This window comes from Triticum dicoccoides, chromosome 7B (genome assembly GCF_002162155.2).
Source record: "Triticum dicoccoides isolate Atlit2015 ecotype Zavitan chromosome 7B, WEW_v2.0, whole genome shotgun sequence".
NCBI lineage: Eukaryota > Viridiplantae > Streptophyta > Magnoliopsida > Poales > Poaceae > Triticum > Triticum dicoccoides.
The window spans coordinates 5,267,549-5,285,603 of NC_041393.1; the positions used below are offsets into that span (position 1 = coordinate 5,267,549).

The 18,055-nt window shown below is 45.9% G+C and overlaps 3 protein-coding genes across 3 annotated transcripts; 2 read left to right on the plus strand and 1 right to left on the minus strand.

The window, feature by feature from the left end:
* Positions 1–1,063: 1,063 nt before the first annotated feature.
* On the plus strand, positions 1,064–1,549 carry LOC119336977. The gene has a single exon (XM_037609066.1). It carries the CDS (start codon positions 1,064–1,066, stop codon positions 1,547–1,549), a length of 486 nt encoding a protein of 161 aa, XP_037464963.1.
* A 3,152-nt stretch (positions 1,550–4,701) lies between these two features.
* LOC119340604 (ubiquinone biosynthesis O-methyltransferase, mitochondrial-like) lies at positions 4,702–9,605 on the plus strand. The gene is made up of 9 exons (XM_037612530.1): positions 4,702–5,042; positions 5,561–5,650; positions 5,890–5,968; positions 6,690–6,767; positions 7,174–7,222; positions 7,447–7,496; positions 8,141–8,290; positions 8,985–9,065; positions 9,138–9,605. The coding sequence occupies exons 1-9, from the start codon at positions 4,762–4,764 to the stop codon at positions 9,264–9,266; spliced, it is 987 nt and encodes a 328-aa protein (XP_037468427.1). The 5' UTR covers positions 4,702–4,761; the 3' UTR covers positions 9,267–9,605.
* Positions 9,606–9,946: 341 nt separating this feature from the next.
* LOC119339886 (transcription elongation factor 1 homolog) lies at positions 9,947–13,781 on the minus strand. Its single transcript, XM_037611784.1, has 5 exons — positions 13,660–13,781; positions 11,223–11,364; positions 11,056–11,126; positions 10,456–10,477; positions 9,947–10,362 (listed from the first exon to the last, which is right to left on the minus strand). The coding sequence occupies exons 2-5, from the start codon at positions 11,333–11,335 to the stop codon at positions 10,299–10,301; spliced, it is 270 nt and encodes an 89-aa protein (XP_037467681.1). The 5' UTR covers positions 11,336–11,364; positions 13,660–13,781; the 3' UTR covers positions 9,947–10,298.
* Positions 13,782–18,055: the final 4,274 nt, after the last annotated feature.

Consider the following 18,055-nt stretch of genomic DNA (forward strand, 5'->3'; position numbering starts at 1 on the left):
CTCAGATAGTGGGAGCCAGTCATGTACTCCAATAGTACTCCCTCCGTAAACTAATATAAGAGCGTTTAGAATACTAAAATAGTGATCTAAACGCTCTTATATTAGTTTACAGAGGGAGTACTAGTTGGAGCGGGACAAGGTTTCATGGGCAAGGATGACTCCGTCGGTCGGCGCATCCCAATGGCGACCACCGGGCCATCCAACTCGCGGCTCGCAAGTGGCTAGTCGTTAGTCGACTGAAAATAGAAAAACGGACAATCGATTCATCTTTTCCTATCTCAAGAGTTGGATCAAGATCCAACAGACCATGCTTCGTCTTTAACCTGAAACCACATCTACTGTTTCTTTTCTTCCTCCACACCCGCCTGATACAACCCAGGCCGAACCGTCGGCCACCACTGCCCACGGCCGGTGGCGCTCTTGTGCTGCCTCGCCGCCCCGCCCTCTCCTCAACCTCCTCCCACCGCCGTGCTGCCGCCGCCGCCGGCCATCCCTCTAGCCCCGGCAATGGCCGGTTTTGTTCTCCTGTGAAGCCCCACCAACGCCCCTAAGATGGATAATGGGGTGATGATGGCTAGCCCCTTCCTTCTCTCCGGCGAGGCCTTTCCTTCTTATTCCTTCATTCAAAATCGACTGATCCGAATTTAAAATTCAGCTGACTGAAATGTAGCTAAACAGTCGCGGCTCACATTGATGAACCGCGGCCACTTTACTCCACTCTCTTGGCCTCTCGTGCAAGTGCAGCCGTGCAGGTGTCACGCGCTTGTTCCAACATGGCCGTGGCTGGTTACCTAGTACTCCACGTCCTCGCCAACCCAAAGACGAGCCGGACGTCGCCTCCTTTTGCATCCGTGCCGCACGAAACTTGCACGCGAGGAGCGAGAAAGGTCTCGCTCTCACGGCCGGCCGGGTTCCCTCCCTCGCTCGCCTTTAAGTACGCGCCGGCGCCGGCCGGGACGAAGGGAGTGAAGCCGAGCACGCACGTACGCCACTCCAGTTGGCTGCCTCGTCCGTCGTCCGTCGTCCGTCTCCCCCGCCGGCGGCCGTGCGTCCAGCAGCGGGGATGTGCGCCGCGGGCGAGCGCTGCGAGCTGTGCGGCGCGGGGGCGGACGTGCACTGCCGGGCCGACGCGGCGTTCCTCTGCGCGCCGTGCGACGCCGAGGTGCACGGCGCCAGCACCCTCGCGTCCCGCCACCGCCGCACGCGCGTCTCGCAGTCCAGGGGCGTCGTTCGCGTGCGCTGTGAGGCGGCGCTCGAGGGCTGGGCCCGGCGGATGGGCCTCGAGGAGGAGGTGGCGCGCCGGTGTGCCGCGGCGGCCGGGCGCATGCTCCGAGCCGAGGTCGCTGTGGCAGCGCCGCGCATGCCGCTGCGCGTCGCGATGGCGGCCGCGCTGTGGTGGGAGGTGGCGGCTCACGGCGTCCACGAGCCCGGCGATAAGCTCCAGCGCTTGGAAGCCTGTGCGAACGTGCCGGCGGTGCTGATTGTGGCGGTGGCGGCTGCGATCGGGCGCGCGTGCGCCAAGAAGAGGACGGCCGCAGTGGACGCCTAGGAGTGGACATATGTCCCTGATGTAGCTCCGCCCATGCGTTAACACTGCAAGAAAAACGTTCGTTCCTGTAGATCTCCCGGCGGCAGCAATCCTATAGTTTTACGAGGGAATACAAAGAAGTACTCCTGCTTGAAATAAAGCAACCAGAATGGCACGAGCATAGACGGGTAATAAGGTCATAATACAAATATTTATTTTTGTTATCGCCATATTTAACACAATAACAATTTCATAAATTGCAGGGATTTGCCTAGCTATTTTATCTTTCATTTTATGATCTGGTGGAACAGTAAAAACCTTGCGAAACCGGTTTGCGCGGTGAGTATTGTGCGTTATACATGTTGTTAAATCTTCCATATGAAATATTCTTGCTAACTACATATTTGCTTTTGCAGGATGGGTATGAGTCGAGAAAGCAGTTTTTATTATACTTGCTCAAACATCGTGCGAATGAAACTAAAGACAACTTGCCTTATATTGTGCGATATTGTGCGAGAATTTCTTAAGCGCAAGTTGATCTCAATATTCGAAATAGATTTTTAGTTGGATCATCACTTTATATGTATACATTGCCAATTCGCTATTTTGTTATCGGTTTACATTACACGTGAAGTGAACTTCAATTATTAGGCAATTATGACCGTGTTTTATTGTCTCTACCTGTGAAATTTTTGCATGCACTATCATTAAAGAACTTCAGCAGACTATTTTATATAACTTCAGCAAATTATTTCAGAAGCCCATGGCAACGCACGGGCATTCTACTAGTACAATTTACATGCAACCATGCACATAGCATATGGGGGGGCATGAGACATGTCTGGTCGCTTCCACCAGACCAGCTCCTTATTAATAGTGGCAAGGAATGGCTACTAAACTTGCTGCTAAATTGCAATGAAGCTGAGCGTGATAGAGTTCTTATACTTATTTGGCGTATTAGGCAAATACAGAATGGTGTTACTCATGACAAAGAGGTTCCCCGGTGACAACTACGGTGGATTTTTTTTGGACTGTTATATGAAGTCTATTGGAGATGTGTGCATGTACTGTACAAAGGAAATTACTAAAGGGTAAAATGTCGGTTATTGACTGGACTACCAGAAGTGAGCATTACTCCTGTCCCTAGTCCTTGGGCACCCCCGACCACTGATTATGTTGCTCTTTCAGTGGATGGATCTTTTTCAATGGAATCCGGCGCATCATCGGCAGGGATGATTCTCCGACGACATGATGGTTCGGTTATTTTTGCAGCATATAGGTTTGTTTTCAATTGTAACGAAGCACTGGAAGCGTCTCGTGGCTAAAATTAAGGAATTCATGTGTTATAGGGAGTTTATTCCCCAAAAGTTGACTAGGGATCGGAATAGAGTTGTCAATCGTCTGGCACATTATAGTCATATCGAGAGTACCACGGATGTGTGGATGCATCTGAGACCGCCATGTACTGAGGATCTTCTGATCTCGACTGCAACTTTTCCCCACGCAAAAAAACAATTAAAAGGGTTGCAAAAGTTTCCTAACAAAAGGGTCAGATATAAGGAGGTCTAGAAGAAATCCATGCTTCAAAATTTTAGGAGAGACATCCTTCTATGTCTATCATTCTCTTCAATCTCAATTTCCCTCTGCAGCTACTTAGCTGCAATTGCGTCAAGCTTGAGTTCCATCTCTGCTTCCTCCCTCTTCCTCCTCTCTTCCTCTGCAAATCAAAGGTGATATTATTGCCAACACATATTGATCAGCTAGAACGTGTTCTTCTTTCTTCCATATAACACCAACAACATGGAATAGCAAGAACACAACAACTGGTAGGATTTTATTTTTATCTATCCAATGTACATGTATGAGACATCAATATTGCAATGCGGCCCATCATCAAATAGAGATGGGTTGTTTGAGCATGACCTAACTTCCTTCGTACTATCAAGGCATGACCAATGCTCCATGTTGCACAGCTGCTCCAGCCCGCCACATCAGCCAAAAAGGTCCAAATGAGCTTAATCAGATGCTTTTAGAAGGAACCCGCCTCCTGCAGAGGAACCTGATTCTTCCATGGCAAAAGATGAAAAAAGGGAAAGAGAGGAGAGAGAAAGAAAAGGGAGAGTAAATCGGTAGAAGATGATGAAAGCGCATCAACGTGAGTGCGGGACGAGCATGGCTGATGAAAAGAAATTACAAAGAGAGAAGAGGGGACCTAGTTGCTTCATCTACGTGGAGCATGAAGCATTGCCAACACGATGCTTCCATAGTTCATGCCTTCGGTGTATCCGTGTATGACATAAGTATGACATAAACAGTCACTGAACACGCGACGTAATCAACCCATATCTGCTTCCATTCCTCAAGAGAAGGAAAAGAAAGCAAAATAGCAATGGCGAGGCCCTGAATCTTTTTTCTAAAATGGAACACTGCGATTCCATACATTAACCAGGTCCAGCCAGGCTATTGGCCCGTGGAACACTTACATCATCTGGGAGGGCTTCAAGCCATGTCTCCGGAACAGCAAGGCTCTTTGCTCCAAAGGCAGCAATAGCATGAGCTAAAGCATTACAACCCCTTGGGGCAAAGGAGAAAGAATACTGGCTAAAATTCAACCGGCCAAACTCACGTATATCTCTGAATAGGATACCTTCGGCCGCCAGGTCTAATTCCCTACTAGTCAGTGCTTTCACCAGTTCTTTGTTGTCCAACTCAACCTGGACACGCATCATGCCCCAAGCAAAAGATGGAAAAAAAAGGAAAAGAGAGGAGAGAGAAAGAAAAGGGGCGAGGCCCTGATTTTTTTTAAACATCAGTACAGACACAAGTGCTCATATACACGCGCATACACTCACCCCTATGAACGACACACGCACTCGTCTCCTCCCACTGAATGCGCATCGCCAAAAATCCTGAAATAAATACGAGCATCAGGATTTAAACCCTAGTGAGCTGGAAATACCACATTCCCTCTAACCATCCAACCACAAGTTGGTTCGCAACGAGGCCCTGAATCTTGACATAGGCATGCTGGTCCAGCTGCCTCCGTGTGCAGACACGCATTTTTCCAGGAGGAGAGCGGCATTCCACGGAACTTTCCAACCCGAACCGTTGATCGGAATCCTACGGCTGGTATCTCGCCACGTCCAGCCAGACGACCCCTTCGAAGCGACGCGACAGATTCTAGAGCACCGCCACCGTGGTCGCCGCCGGCTCCGCTCGCGCAACAGCACACGATGCTGCGCCGCGTCGCGCCGCCGCTCCGCCGAGCCCTCGCCTCCTCCGCCGTCCCGCACCGCGGAGGCGCGCGCCTTCCCGACCCGGGCCTCTCATCTCCCCACGCCCTACTCCCGCAATGGCGCCGCTGGGCTTCCGTCGCCGCCGCGTCCTCGCTCCCGCCGCCCCCGCCTCCGCCGTCTCCTCCCCAGGGCCCGCCGCGGCACGCGGGCGGGGGATCCGCCGCGTCCTCGCTGAACCCCGCCGAGGTGGCCAAGTTCGCCGCTATCGCCGAGACCTGGTGAGATCCCTCCCTGGCCTTCTCAGATGGTGAAACCCCCGTGCCTATGCTTTGAATGTTTGGTTAAAATTTTGGAGCAAATTGGAGCTGCAAAAATTGTTGGGCCTGTTTGGAGCTGCAAATTGGAGCTAGTGTAGTTTGTCGACGCTTTCCAGTGAATTGGTATACATTTTTGTTCTGTAGATATCAACATGCCTCTAGATATGTTTTATACATATCAACGTGCCCCAACATGTTCAGGGAATTGCACGGAAAGTACTACGGTGTATGAGCTGCTGTGCGTTGAGAATGCCTACATAGTTTTGCCATGTTTAACAATGGTTATTAAAATCAAATCTGGTGTTTGGGGTCTTAATATTATATCATCTCTGTTCTATGAAGAAGCATTCGTCTGCCACTCTGCCAATGCAGCACTTAGTATAGTCTGTATGTTAAGATGCTCAAAGCGAAGGGCGGGACAAGTTTTTCCTTTGCATATGATTGGTTACTGATGATGATGATGCTTCTGGAATAAATAGGTGGGATTCTCAAGGTCCATTCAAACCATTGCATTTGATGAATCCGACAAGACTATCTTTCATTCGCTCCACACTCTGTAGACATTTCAGGTACATTTAACATGTCCTGCATTTCAGGTGCATTTCTGTTTTGGCTTTTAGTTTTGCTTTTTCCCTGAGGAGAAGACAAATACTGGACTGCTTATTGTACCTTTCCTTATTCCATAGTGTAATTATTTTTCGGTTCCTCAGTTCTCATCATCAATATTGTTGCCTTTTGCTGTATTTTGCCTAAGTTCATCCTAAGGGATCCACATTTGTTCTACTTTGTCTAAAGTTAATTCTTCCAGGAGGGATCCATATTCCGCTAAGCCACTCGAAGGTCTTAAAGTTATTGATGTTGGATGTGGAGGTGGCATTCTCTCAGAGGTATAAAGGCTTTGTCAGCCAATTTTTTTAATAATTAAAACCTTCTGGTGGTTAACATACTAGATGGTAAATACTTTCCGAGGGTTTTTCATCTGTGTGAAAGGGAGAATTAATTCATCTAGTTCACTGATATAGAAATGGATAATGGATATGCAATATTTTCCTTCTTACTTGTCATATTATTTTTATGCAGGTATCACATTATACGACTTACTCACATTGAAATTTTAGATTTAAATTCATATTCACAACTATAGGTACCTTCAGCATTTTGACTTACTAGTCTCTATGGCCTATAATGAATGTCTTATACTATCCATGATGTGTTCCCCTTGCCTACAGCCTGAGTTAAGCTTATTGATGTGTATCTATTGCATTTCTAATCTAGATATATACTCCCCCCTTTCCAAAATACTAAGTTCTAGGTTTGTCCTAACTTTATAGAAATTTTTGCTAATACCTACTACATCAGATATTGGCATATTTTTCTACAAACTTGGTCGAACTTAAAGAAGTTGACTTAGGACAAACCCCAGAACTTCAAGTATTTTTGAACGGAGGGAGTACTAACTAGTTGGTTTGAAATTGTAAGTCTTTGTCTCAGATCAATATCTTTGTAGTGCTACAATGCAATTTGGACTTTAACATGTGTTTTCTTCTGTGATTGAACTGTCGGATAAAATATTTGTTGACCTTTTGGATCATCTTTGTTGGATGACAGCCTCTTGCTCGGATGGGAGCTACAGTTACTGGTATTGATGCTGTTGACAAGAATATAAAGATTGCGCACATTCATGCCGTATGTATTACTCATCTTCCTGTTAATTGTTTAGTAGAAATAGCTGTGCTTATTTTCTTGTCACTTATTTTATGTATAATTTATACGAGAAATGTATACTGCTAAGTTTTATTTATTGGCTTCCTGCTGATAACAGTGAAACATATAATGCTAATAAGTACGGTCTTATTCATACTTTGCCTGATGATATAGCACATGATCACTATGCATGCAGTATTAAGCCTTTTAGGACTGATGACTTCCATGTTTTTTTCCTTGCCTTTGCCCTTTAGTCCTTTACTCATGTAAACATCAAATGCCCCTAAAAGTGCATCGATTGTTCATGATTTTACACTGCCGGAATTGCCAGAACCATGATGGATATATTATATTTTTAGCCAACGATTTTTGCTTCATACCTTTGCAGGCATCTGATCCAACAACTGCTTCCATTGAGTATTGCTGGACAACCGCTGGTAATGACTTCCTAGGCATATTCCAGTGACAGTTAGATATGTATTTCAAACATTTGCTGTCTTGGTTGAACATATATTTTCTCAGTAATTAACCAGATTGTAAAGGAAGACCGGCAGCTTCCAAATTTAGACATAGATTAAATTGAGATATACAAGTAATTTACATCTGCTATTTCTTATGGCTGAAAATAGCAAAACTTATATGTATTATTGTTCATATGCAGAGGATTTGGTAAAAGAGAACAAGCAATTTGATGCTGTAATTTCTCTTGAGGTATGAGCATTTTTCGTCCTGTCTTACACCCCTGCTGTCTTCCAAAGGTGTTTGACCATAGATTGCCTCCATAGCTCATTTAGCGTAGCATACACTATCAGAGAGGTGTTTTGGTAATTCGTTGATGCGGGATCCCTTTTAAAACCTTTGTTTGATATTGAAGACTGCTTTTATCATGTATTACATGCATATAGGGTATAGCTTCTGCTAGAACCGTGTGTTAAGGGGGCTGCTGGCTCTAGCCACTCAAAGAATGGATACAATCTAATAAGGGATACAATCCCATTAGTTAGGACAGTTCGACTTATATTTTATTTGTTAGGGGCATCAATACAAAGAGAAGAGCCATCTGCACCATCCAATCAATTAAGTTACAAGAATTCATGAATCTATTCTGCCTGCATGTGTAGTCTCCCTCATTTTTTTGTCGTCTCTCAATCCCTAGAGTCAAGTCATGTGTTCAATGAAAAGGAGGCACCAATGCAAAATATTGGGAGAACTTTGTGAATATCATAACACATAACACACTGTATAAGCTCTTTGTGAATAGGATGATTAAGTACTGTGTGCCTTGCACGTACAGCTTTCTTAACTGAAACTAGTGTACTGGATCAAAAATATGAATTACCTTAATCTCTTTGCAGGTGATTGAGCATGTTGCCAATCCTTTGGAGTTCTGCCAATCTCTATCAGCTTTGACAGTTCCTAATGGTGCCACTGTGATTTCTACAATCAACCGGTCAATGAGAGCATATGCGGCTGCCATTGTTGGTGCTGAATATATTCTCAGATGGGTTAGTCTCATTGTCCATCTTGCATTTTTTGTTTCAATTCCTACGGAAGATTGATTCACATAGTTGGCACTCTATTATGTTGGGAGTAATATGCCAGTTCACGGTCGCTAGCTTAGCAAAATGTTGACTCCTGAGATTGTAAGATGTCCTAATTGCTAATGCTCATGACTCGTGAGCAGTCTCAAGCCAAAAGAAATATGTCGCTCAATTCATCAACCTAACATATGGCTTTGCGTATGCAATGGTAGGAAGGGCTGTGTTATCTTGATTTCTACTCCCTCCGTCCGGAAATACTTGTCGGAGAAATGGATGTATCTAGTCTAGACATATTTTAGTTCTAGATACATCCATTTTTATTCATTTCTCCAACAAATATTTCCGGATGGAGGGAGTACTATGCAAGGTCGCACAGATGACAGATAAACAAAGGTGTATGGATATATTGATCTGTATAGCTGTGTTTGTTGGGCTAGAATTCAGTAAGGGTTCAGATCCTCCAAGGAAATAGAGTGCTATCATGTTCATTTGCAAAATACTCCCTCCGTTCCAAATTACTCTTCGTGGAACGGAGGGAGTACTAATCAACAAGCTGTTTCAACATATGCTCATTCTTACTAAGGTTGATGCTCCGATGAATCTGAATCAATGATACTGTACTCTTAAAGTCTTAATGGTTTTCTTTGTACTTTTACAGCTTCCTGTAGGCACACATGAGTGGTCCAAACTAGTCACCCCCGAGGAGCTAGCCCTAGCACTGCAACGAGCCTCAATCTCCGTAAGCTCCTAATCCACGCGATGATCTTGTTGCCACTTTATATAACTGACAGCTTTGACATCTTGTCTCCAGGTGGAGGAAATGGCAGGGTTCTTCTACAATCCATTGACTAGAGAGTGGTCCCTGTCTGATGATACTAGTATAAACTACATTGCTTACGGCGTCAAGAAAAGCGAAACACCCTCAGCAACGGCACAGTAGCAAGATTTGCTACTCGTGGTTGGAGAGGATGGATCGTTTGTGAATTACTGGAACAATTTTTGGGAAGCAGAACTTATGCCACTTAAGATCTTGGCAGGGATCACAATCAAGTAGCGGTGAAGAAAGGTTGTACTCCTGGAGTAGTCTTGTTTTCTTTGAGAAGTTGATGGGAGAGACCACCTAACAAATAGGGCTAGTTTAGTTTCCACTGTTTGTAATAAATGTATGCTTCATACAAGTTTGGGGTAATCCCCTGATCTACATTGCATAAACAGAAATATACTGCCCCTGGGCAAGCAGGAAATGTCAAGACAAGTGAAGGCTAATGTTTTTTGGTCATGTTCATGTCTACATTCCTAGTTGCATTTCTTATGCTTGGTAGGTTGACAATTTGGTTCCTAAATATATGACGTTCCTAGTTCAATTTTGAACTACCAAAACATCATATATTTAGGAACAGAGGGAGTACGTATTACCTCCGTTTTAATGTTAGATACATCTGTATCTAGACAAATGTAGGACAAGTAATTTGGGACAGAGGGAGTACTTCCAATGCCAATAGTAGGCACATTTTGCTACACCTTAACCTGCAAGCCTTTTATTCTCCACTGCGGATTTCCATTCCATTTCAAACCTAAAACATGCAAGATCAGCCTGATGAAAGGCAAACACGACTCAGATACATGAACATAACAACCACAAGCAACAACCAACATAGCATGAGTAATACTTCTAATCTGGTACTGAAATTAGTCCTAATCTCAACCATGATAACATACTGGTAGAGAACCTTACAGTCTCATATACGATGGATCCATACACATCGGACATGCAACACTACTATTAAGGTTCAAACACAAGTACACAATATCATCACTTGTTTATTAAAACACGAGATGAACTGCCTACTAACGGTTCGATCAGCCAGCACGACCTCAAAACGCTACTACAGACATGGCTGAAGGTGGCAGCCAATAACACCAACGCATTACAGTCATAGTAGTAACCATTTCGTTTTGCAACCAGACATGCTCATGCACCATCATCATCTTCGACAGTGTTGACGCGCTCGCACTCATCGATCCATTCGCTGTATCTGCAGGAAAGATAATACGATCTTCAGTTCCTGGTCTCTTGACGTATTTGAACCAACTCACTAGTCAAGAGTTATTTGTTGGATTGGACTTACATATCAATAGGCTCAGTCAGCGCTGCACCAAAGGAAACAGATAATTAGTACAATATACTGAATATATGTAGCTCAGCAAGAGTATTTCCTTTGCATGGCATAATTTATACACCAAATTGAAAACATGCAGCTCAACAATGGCTAACCTCTACAGCACTGTATTTCCTTTAAAATGATATTATTATACACGTTCAGTTTTGAACTTCTGATGATGCAGGTTCGTTTCAAGCAATTCAGTTAACTCAGACTTGGACATGGTAAATCAGGGAGACACATGACCTACCTTTACAGACATGATGATGTGATAGAATGGCAACCAAGTTTGCATATAACTCTACATGATTGCTACCTCGGCTCTACTCCTTTATGACCTAGTTGATTAGAGTGACTAAACCCCCAAGAGTATATGAGATAGGCATGACTGTAGGAAATTTATAGATAAGCTATACCCTGTTCCTAGAGGTGTAACCATTATTAGGTTGAGAAGAAACAGAAACAATGAGATGTCTGGTGCGGAATTTTCAAGCTGAGAACCAATCAGTATGGCATCTGCATTAGGAACAACTACAATCTGCAGTTATATGTATAATTTGGACGTACCATTTACAGTGGTGCTGAAGCTTTCCTGGCAGATTCGACAATTAGCCTCACCAATCAGATTCTTCATATCACTGAAAAAAGAAAGAGGGAAACTCCAGTCACAATGTTGAATGGATAGCCATCCAGCATCAACACATTAACAGGAAACATGTGAAGATAGTACTAACATTCGGCATTCAACACTGCTCCCATGATTGCAGAATGGGCAGGAAAAGACCGTGTCGAGCTTGTCCATCCGCTTCTTAGGGGGTGGCTTAGCGGCTGACTTTCTCTTCCCCATGGTTCAACCTCTTTTTCTTCCTTCAAAATCTACAAAGTACAGCAGTTATAATCTATCAAATGATGACAAGGCATATAACACATTAATGGAATTGCTAGTCGTGAAGAACATGCCACAAGAAAGGAGTTATTTACCCAAAACCACCACACTTGGGGCTAGGGTAACCGGTCAGTACCAGATTTGAGCCAGGTCACAAAAAACCACCAGTTCTGAGCCTAACCTGTAACGCGGAGCACTGACGGGCTGATTTGGCCGCGAAAACAGCGAAACCGACAGATTGGGCCCACCTGTCGGGCTGACATGGCATGCCTATGTGGACAAATACGTCGAGGTGGACATGGGACCCACATGTCATTGACTCAGCGCCTCCATTTTTCATTTTTCTTTTTTATTTACACCTCCTTTTTCGTACGGGCATTTCATCAAACAGGTTCTGGACAGCGGCGCCATGGAGAAGCTCCGTGCCGGTCAACCGGAGTCGGCAGCCGCGGCGGCGCCGCCGCACGCGTCGCGCCGTTCAAGGTCAGCTGTGCCCGTCAACGTGGTCCTTCCCTCTCTGCTGCAGCGACCTCGCCACAGTCACCATCCTGCGACCGGCCACCGTCGTGCGCCCACGCGCCCGAGCTCCGGGAGGTGTGGTGTCGGGGGTCATGGGGAGCGGCGGAAGCTCGTCCACCTCCCCATGGAGCACCGGCGGGGCAGGCGTGGAGCAGCCATCTTGCGTCGGGATAGGAGGAGGCCCGCGAATCCGCCGGTGATGGCAACGACGACGCGAGGTCGCCCGCGCCCAGAGCGAGCTCGCCGTCGGGATGCTTGGCTCCGTATGGTCCACCTCAATCCGCCGCAGCGACCTTGCCACGGTCAACGCACCACCGGCCATTGTTGTGAGCCCACACGCCCCACTGCCGCAGCGCAGCTCAGCGCCGCTGCCCCATCGCGGCACGTCCGGCGAGGGAGAGGGAGATAGGTGGCTGCCGCCGCCGCTAGGGCCAGGAGAGAGGGGGGGAAGAGGAGGACGGCGGCGTGCTCGCCGGAGCAAAGGAAGAGGTGCCGTGGAAGAGAAAGTCAGAGATGAGGAATAAAAAAGAAAAGGGGGGAAATATGTGACGCTGACAGGTGGGTCCCCCGTCCACATCAGATCTTTTGTCCACATAGGCATGCCAACTCAGCCTGACAGGTGGCCCAACCGTTCAGTTTTGCTGTTTCCTCGAGCAAATCAGACAATCAGTGCTCTCCATTACAGATTAGACACAATTTCGGTGGTTTTTTGTGACCTGGCTCAAATCTGGTACTGACCGGTTACCCTAGCCCCAAGTGTGGTGGTTTTGGGTAAATAACTCACAAGAAAGCATTAGTACACAAGGAAATCCAATGTGATCTGCGTACTGCAGAAAGGCAGAGCACTGACTACCATAACAGCACTGAAGAGATTTTATCCAATACCAAGCTATATGGCACACCATTTCTTCTAAAAGCAACCAAGACTTGTAAGCACACAAGATAGAAAACTAATCATCTACGAAACAGAATCATCTACCAATCAACTTATTTTCTTCCTTCAAAATCTACCAAGTGTAGTGGTTATAATTTAGCAAATGATGATAGGACAGTTATCACATGAAGAACAAAGCATTAGTTAATATCTCCCAAAACATATAAACACAATGGTTATGCGAAAGGGGATCCAATGCAATCTGCGGAATACAGAGTCCTAATTTCCATAAGAGCACCGAAGGGATTTTAGCCAGAACCAAGCAATCTGGCACGCCATTTTCTTCCAGCAAGCAAAACTTGTAACCACACAAGACAGCAAACCAATCATCTACAAGATGGGAACCCAGGGACACAATAACACGCCTGATCCCGCCACGAGCAATGCATCCACTACGCGATTATCAACAAATCGACCACGACGGCGTGCTTTATAATAGAATTTGATACAAGGAAGGGCCTCCAAGTCCAATCCAACCCAATCTACCTCTCCCCGTGGAGAATTTGACGAGAACGGGGAACTTTGGGAGTAACCCTAGCCAGCCATCGGTACCGCACGGGCCAACCCCAACCCACGACAAATCACGAAGATGCCGCCCCGGAACCAGCCCAAGGGCGCCGACACGGCACCCCCACCGCGACGGATCGGGCGGACGCACCGCCCCTTCCAGGAAGAACACGCCGACGACGCAAAATCGCCCCCAATACGAACCGCGAGAAAGAAAATCTATAGCGGGGCGTCGGAACCTCGGGGCCATCGGCGAGGCGCGCGAGCAGGGGCCGAGAATGCACGCGGATTCGAAGAGTATTGGGTGGGGATTCGTCGTGCTCACCTCGGGGCGTGCGGCGCGTCGGACGAGGCTTCGGGAAACGCCGGGAGAATGGTGGAGAGGAGGAGGAACGGAACGGAAACCCCTCGTTTTATGACGCGACACGCGGCTTCGGCTAAATTCTCCCTAAACCCTAAAAAAAAGGCCTTGGGCAAGTTTTTTCTTTTTGAGATGGCCTTGTTGTGCAAGTTTAGCATAGCACAAAATGAACCCTTCCTCAAAAAATAAAAATAAAAACAGCACGCCCCATCCGATGAATAACATGAAATGGCCCTGAGCACCTATGCAGCGCAACGCTGACGTCCTCGACGTTGCTCCCTGACCCACACCCAATCCAAGTCGTCGCTAAGGTGCTGACCAACCGATGTGGCAAAGGAGAAACTCGACACGTCTGCAACGTTGCATGAAATGCGAGGGTGAGTGGTGTTGCGTGCTGAATAAGTAAGTGCCCAAGACGGTTGCGGGCGGTGTCCAGCCCATTCAGAGCCTCCATAGGGTCTCCAGCCGCCGGAAAGAATAGGGGTGTTGCTCATGTCTCCTCCTTTACCAAATCCCTACCCAATCGGAATTTTTCTCCTTTCAAAACTCGTGGATCTGAGATCTTTCACGGTGCTTGAGGGATTCTCCTCTGACTCCAATTTTCTACGTTAAAACCTATCATTATAGGTTCATTTTTGTACACTTGGTGAAACGCTAGTTTGTGTTTTTCCTATTTTATTTGAAAATTGTGTGAGCTATATTTCTGCCTCTCACCGGCGCCGGTGCCGGTCCATCCCGTCTCCGGTGGCCCTATGGCCATGGAGGCGGGGTGGATCTCGGCCCTTGCCGGTGGGAAGGCTTCGTTTTTAGATCTTTTTTCGAGCTTTGCTAGGGTTTGTGTCCTGCTCAGGAAGGCGAGACGGTGGCGGCTCCCTGAAGATGGAATAAATGTCTCCCCGCCTAGCCCCCGTTCCGGTGATGTATCTTGCATCATCGGTGGGCGTGTGGAGTTGTGTCTCCGGCAGATCTGTCTTTGGTGGATTTGCTCAGATCTGTTCGTCGTTCGTCTTCGTTCGTGTGTTTTCAGGTTGGATTATTTTGATCTACACTCTTCATCCGCGGCGGTTGCTGTTCTGGTGTGTTGGTTCTACGGGGCCTTAGCACGACGACTTCCCGACTGTCTACTACAACAAGGTTTGCCCGGCTCCGGCGATGGAGGGGTGATGACAGCGGCGCGCCTTCGGCTCGCTTCAGTGCTTGTAGTCGTTGCTAGGTGGTCTACGGATCTAGATGTAATTTTTATTATTTCTAGTGCTCGTTGTACTACCATGATTGAAGATGAATAGATTGAAAGTTTTCCTTGCAAAAAAAAGAGATAAAAGAGATTATTTGTGTGCTCATGTACATGGTATCGTGTGTTCGTGGCTTTAGAAAGGAATTATTAGGGATTGTGTATATTGTTGTACGGATGTATGTATACGTGAATGTGTGGCTTTAAGCAAGCATGAATGTATGGCTTCATAGATGGATGTACGGATGAAATTTATTGCGTAGTATGGCTTGTTATGACTTTGAAGAGAAGTTTATTGATTTATGGATGTATGTCTTTATAGAGAAATGTGGTATGCTTGTTCAAATGTATTGATGTATGGATTAGCATGTATGTGCTAGCATATATGCATAGATGTGATAGAACAAAGTATAGTTGTCGAAATTGCATTGGAGCACACGGCGACCACACCCACTGGAATCTGCCCCATTCATTTGCCTCGGGATTCACACTGCTATATTAGATAGTCCGTATTAGGAGATTTTGAACTAGGTATCTCATATAATATAGGCTTGTATTAGATGTTCTTTTCAGACTGACGTTGTCAGTGAGCACAGACCTCAACCACCAACACCCAACAACCTAATCAATGCGCCCACGCCCCTCCCTCCTTTCATGAAGCCATCTTCACCTAGACACCCTTTCTTCTCCACCATAAGTGACACTGTGCATGTTCTTCTTCCTCTCTCTACTTTTCCCTCTTCTATTTTTGCTCATAGTCTCCTCCTTCAACAACGTGGACAGCCCTAGCCGCTGAGTCTTGTGCCCCAATGTGTGAGAAGAAAGCCAGTGTAAGATTATGCCATTGATGATGAGAAAATTGACGCAGTCGCGGTTCTAGCTTATTGTGACCTATGCGACAGCGGTCAGTGACACCACGTCTTCGTAGGCCGCCAGCACCATGGCCTTATCAATCCTACAGCCAGCGGTATACTGCATCCAAGCATGAAGCTAGCTGCTTCCTACGTCGTCCTCCTGGTTGAGGTCGTGGGCTTCATGCTTTTGGCCGTCGTCCTTGACATGTGCTTTGTGAATGGTTGATGTTCGTTGACCTGTTCCCACTTAATTGCCGCGAACTTACTCCACTCCATCTTAGCATGAGCTTCCTCGCATGTGCCATCAGCCCATGGCAGAGTTGTGGGGCCGAAATAAATGCGATTCATTGTTCCTACGTTGTATACTTCTCGTATTGGTTGGAATCAAAGTAAACTGCATTAAGTACATCCATCCCGCGACAATAATGGACGTGCAGATTTTGGAGGGCTGCGTCGCCGAGTGCTCCTAGTCCACTTCCGTATAGTTGTATGTTATTTTATTTTTCGAACTAGTGATAGTATGTTTGTTTGTTCCAATGTATTTGTACATTGGAATTCTTTTCGATCACGTGTCATATTAGTAGCATATATTGATGTATGGAAATGATATAGGGTTGTTACAGTTTTTAAGTAATGAGCATAAATCGACATGTTTGGCACTTACGCTTGTATACTTTGGATGTATGCATAAGTTCAAACTTAGTAATGAAAATGTTAATGTATTATGTAGGATGTCGGGAAATGATCGATACCCTAAATTCGAGGGTGAGTATGAAATCATACATTGTGGATGGGTCGTAGAGAAAGGGGGGTAATTGCCTATATTATTCAACTATTGTATTTTAAAGTAGAAAGGATGTGACTAATAGTTGTTTTTATTTGTGCAGGTTCCACCATTTTTGTGTACAAGGGCAACAATCTGAAGGACTCCACTGTTGTACGATGTTCGGTAAGAGAGCAATTTTTGAAGAATCGATCTTCTAGTCTTTGTCGTCAAATTTTTCACATTAATCCCTCACTTTATTAAACCGACAAGAGATTACAATATGACTGGACGGTTCTAGTCGAGAATTCACGAAATAAATTAATGGACAGAAAAGAATAAATGTTCAGAGCTTCTTTAGCGCATAAGTGCGCCGCCCAATTTGCTTCACGGCGAACCCAAGAAAGCTTGAAACGCTAAAAAGCTTCGACCATCTGCTTGATTCCCTTCATCATATGTTCACCATTTACCCAGAGTGCACTTGGTTTATGCCATAGGTCCACTAGATCAGAGAATTCCATCAGCATAATGACCTATTGATCCCCCCTTTGATAGCTGCATCAAGGCCATCCTGGCAAGCAAATTACTCACTAACGAAAGGGGCCTCAATGCCCTTGTGTCGACTCATACCCGCCTCAGTAAAGTTACCAAGATGATATTGGACCACATAGGCAGAACCAGCCACTCTGTTCTGGACGTCGAGTGCGTTGTCAACATTGATTGCGACCCAACCTTCTCTTTCTTGAATCGTTCTGGCATGAAGGAGCTAGACGGTCGCTGCGATCTCATCTTTCTAGTGTCACTGACCGAAATGGCTTGAATCCTCCTTCCCCATGTGTGAACTTGTTCCTAATCGACCAAATGCACCACATCATCTTCTTTCTTGATCTGGTCTAAGGTAAGAAAACTGCCAGTCCACGTCGCAGGGTGCAACTGTGGGACCTTGAGGCCTCTCTGCTCAAGAAGTGTATTCCAAAATTGTTTGCATGGTCACAAGTGATCAACGAATGATACAAGATTTCATCTGTGTGTATCTACAAAGTGTACACTTTGAGTTATATGAAATGCGACGGCGCGTGAGTTCAACAAAACAGGGAAGCATGTTCACTAGAAACCCGCCACACAAAAAAACATGATTTAGGCAAAAACATTAAGTTTCCACAGTACTTTTCAAACCCGCCACAAAACAGGGAAGCATGTTCACTAGAAATCCTGGATTTATTTTAGGATTTCCGGCGATATGCGTTCAGTGGGAGGAGACGTCCCCGTCAATTACGAGATGACTGTGGTGACTTCGTCAATCTTAAAATTATATACTGGCTCAATCTTTAGGACGTGCTCGTATGGGAAGGATGTGCGCCTATGTTCGTAGGGGTGATCGTGTTCTAAAAAGAAATATGCAGAGTAATACTGTATTTTAATCCTTGGGTTAGTAGCCACCTGACCACCAGGTCCCACCAGTCCACTGACCCGAATGCCGCAGGCCCGTGCGCCGTCGCCTCGCACCTAAGC

Coding starts and splice junctions, on each gene's coding strand:
- LOC119339886 (XM_037611784.1), bottom strand. CDS start 11,335: ATGGGGAAGAGAAAGTCAGCCGCTAAGCCACCCCCTAAGAAGCGGATG. Junction 10,478..11,055: donor CTTCAGCACCACTGTAAATG/GTACGTCCAAAT, acceptor CCTTTGGTGCAG/CGCTGACTGAGCCTATTGAT. Junction 10,363..10,455: donor CTGACTGAGCCTATTGATAT/GTAAGTCCAATC, acceptor TCTTTCCTGCAG/ATACAGCGAATGGATCGATG.
- LOC119340604 (XM_037612530.1), top strand. CDS start 4,762: ATGCTGCGCCGCGTCGCGCCGCCGCTCCGCCGAGCCCTCGCCTCCTCC. Junction 5,651..5,889: donor ACACTCTGTAGACATTTCAG/GTACATTTAACA, acceptor TAATTCTTCCAG/GAGGGATCCATATTCCGCTA. Junction 8,291..8,984: donor CTGAATATATTCTCAGATGG/GTTAGTCTCATT, acceptor GTACTTTTACAG/CTTCCTGTAGGCACACATGA.
- LOC119336977 (XM_037609066.1), top strand. CDS start 1,064: ATGTGCGCCGCGGGCGAGCGCTGCGAGCTGTGCGGCGCGGGGGCGGAC.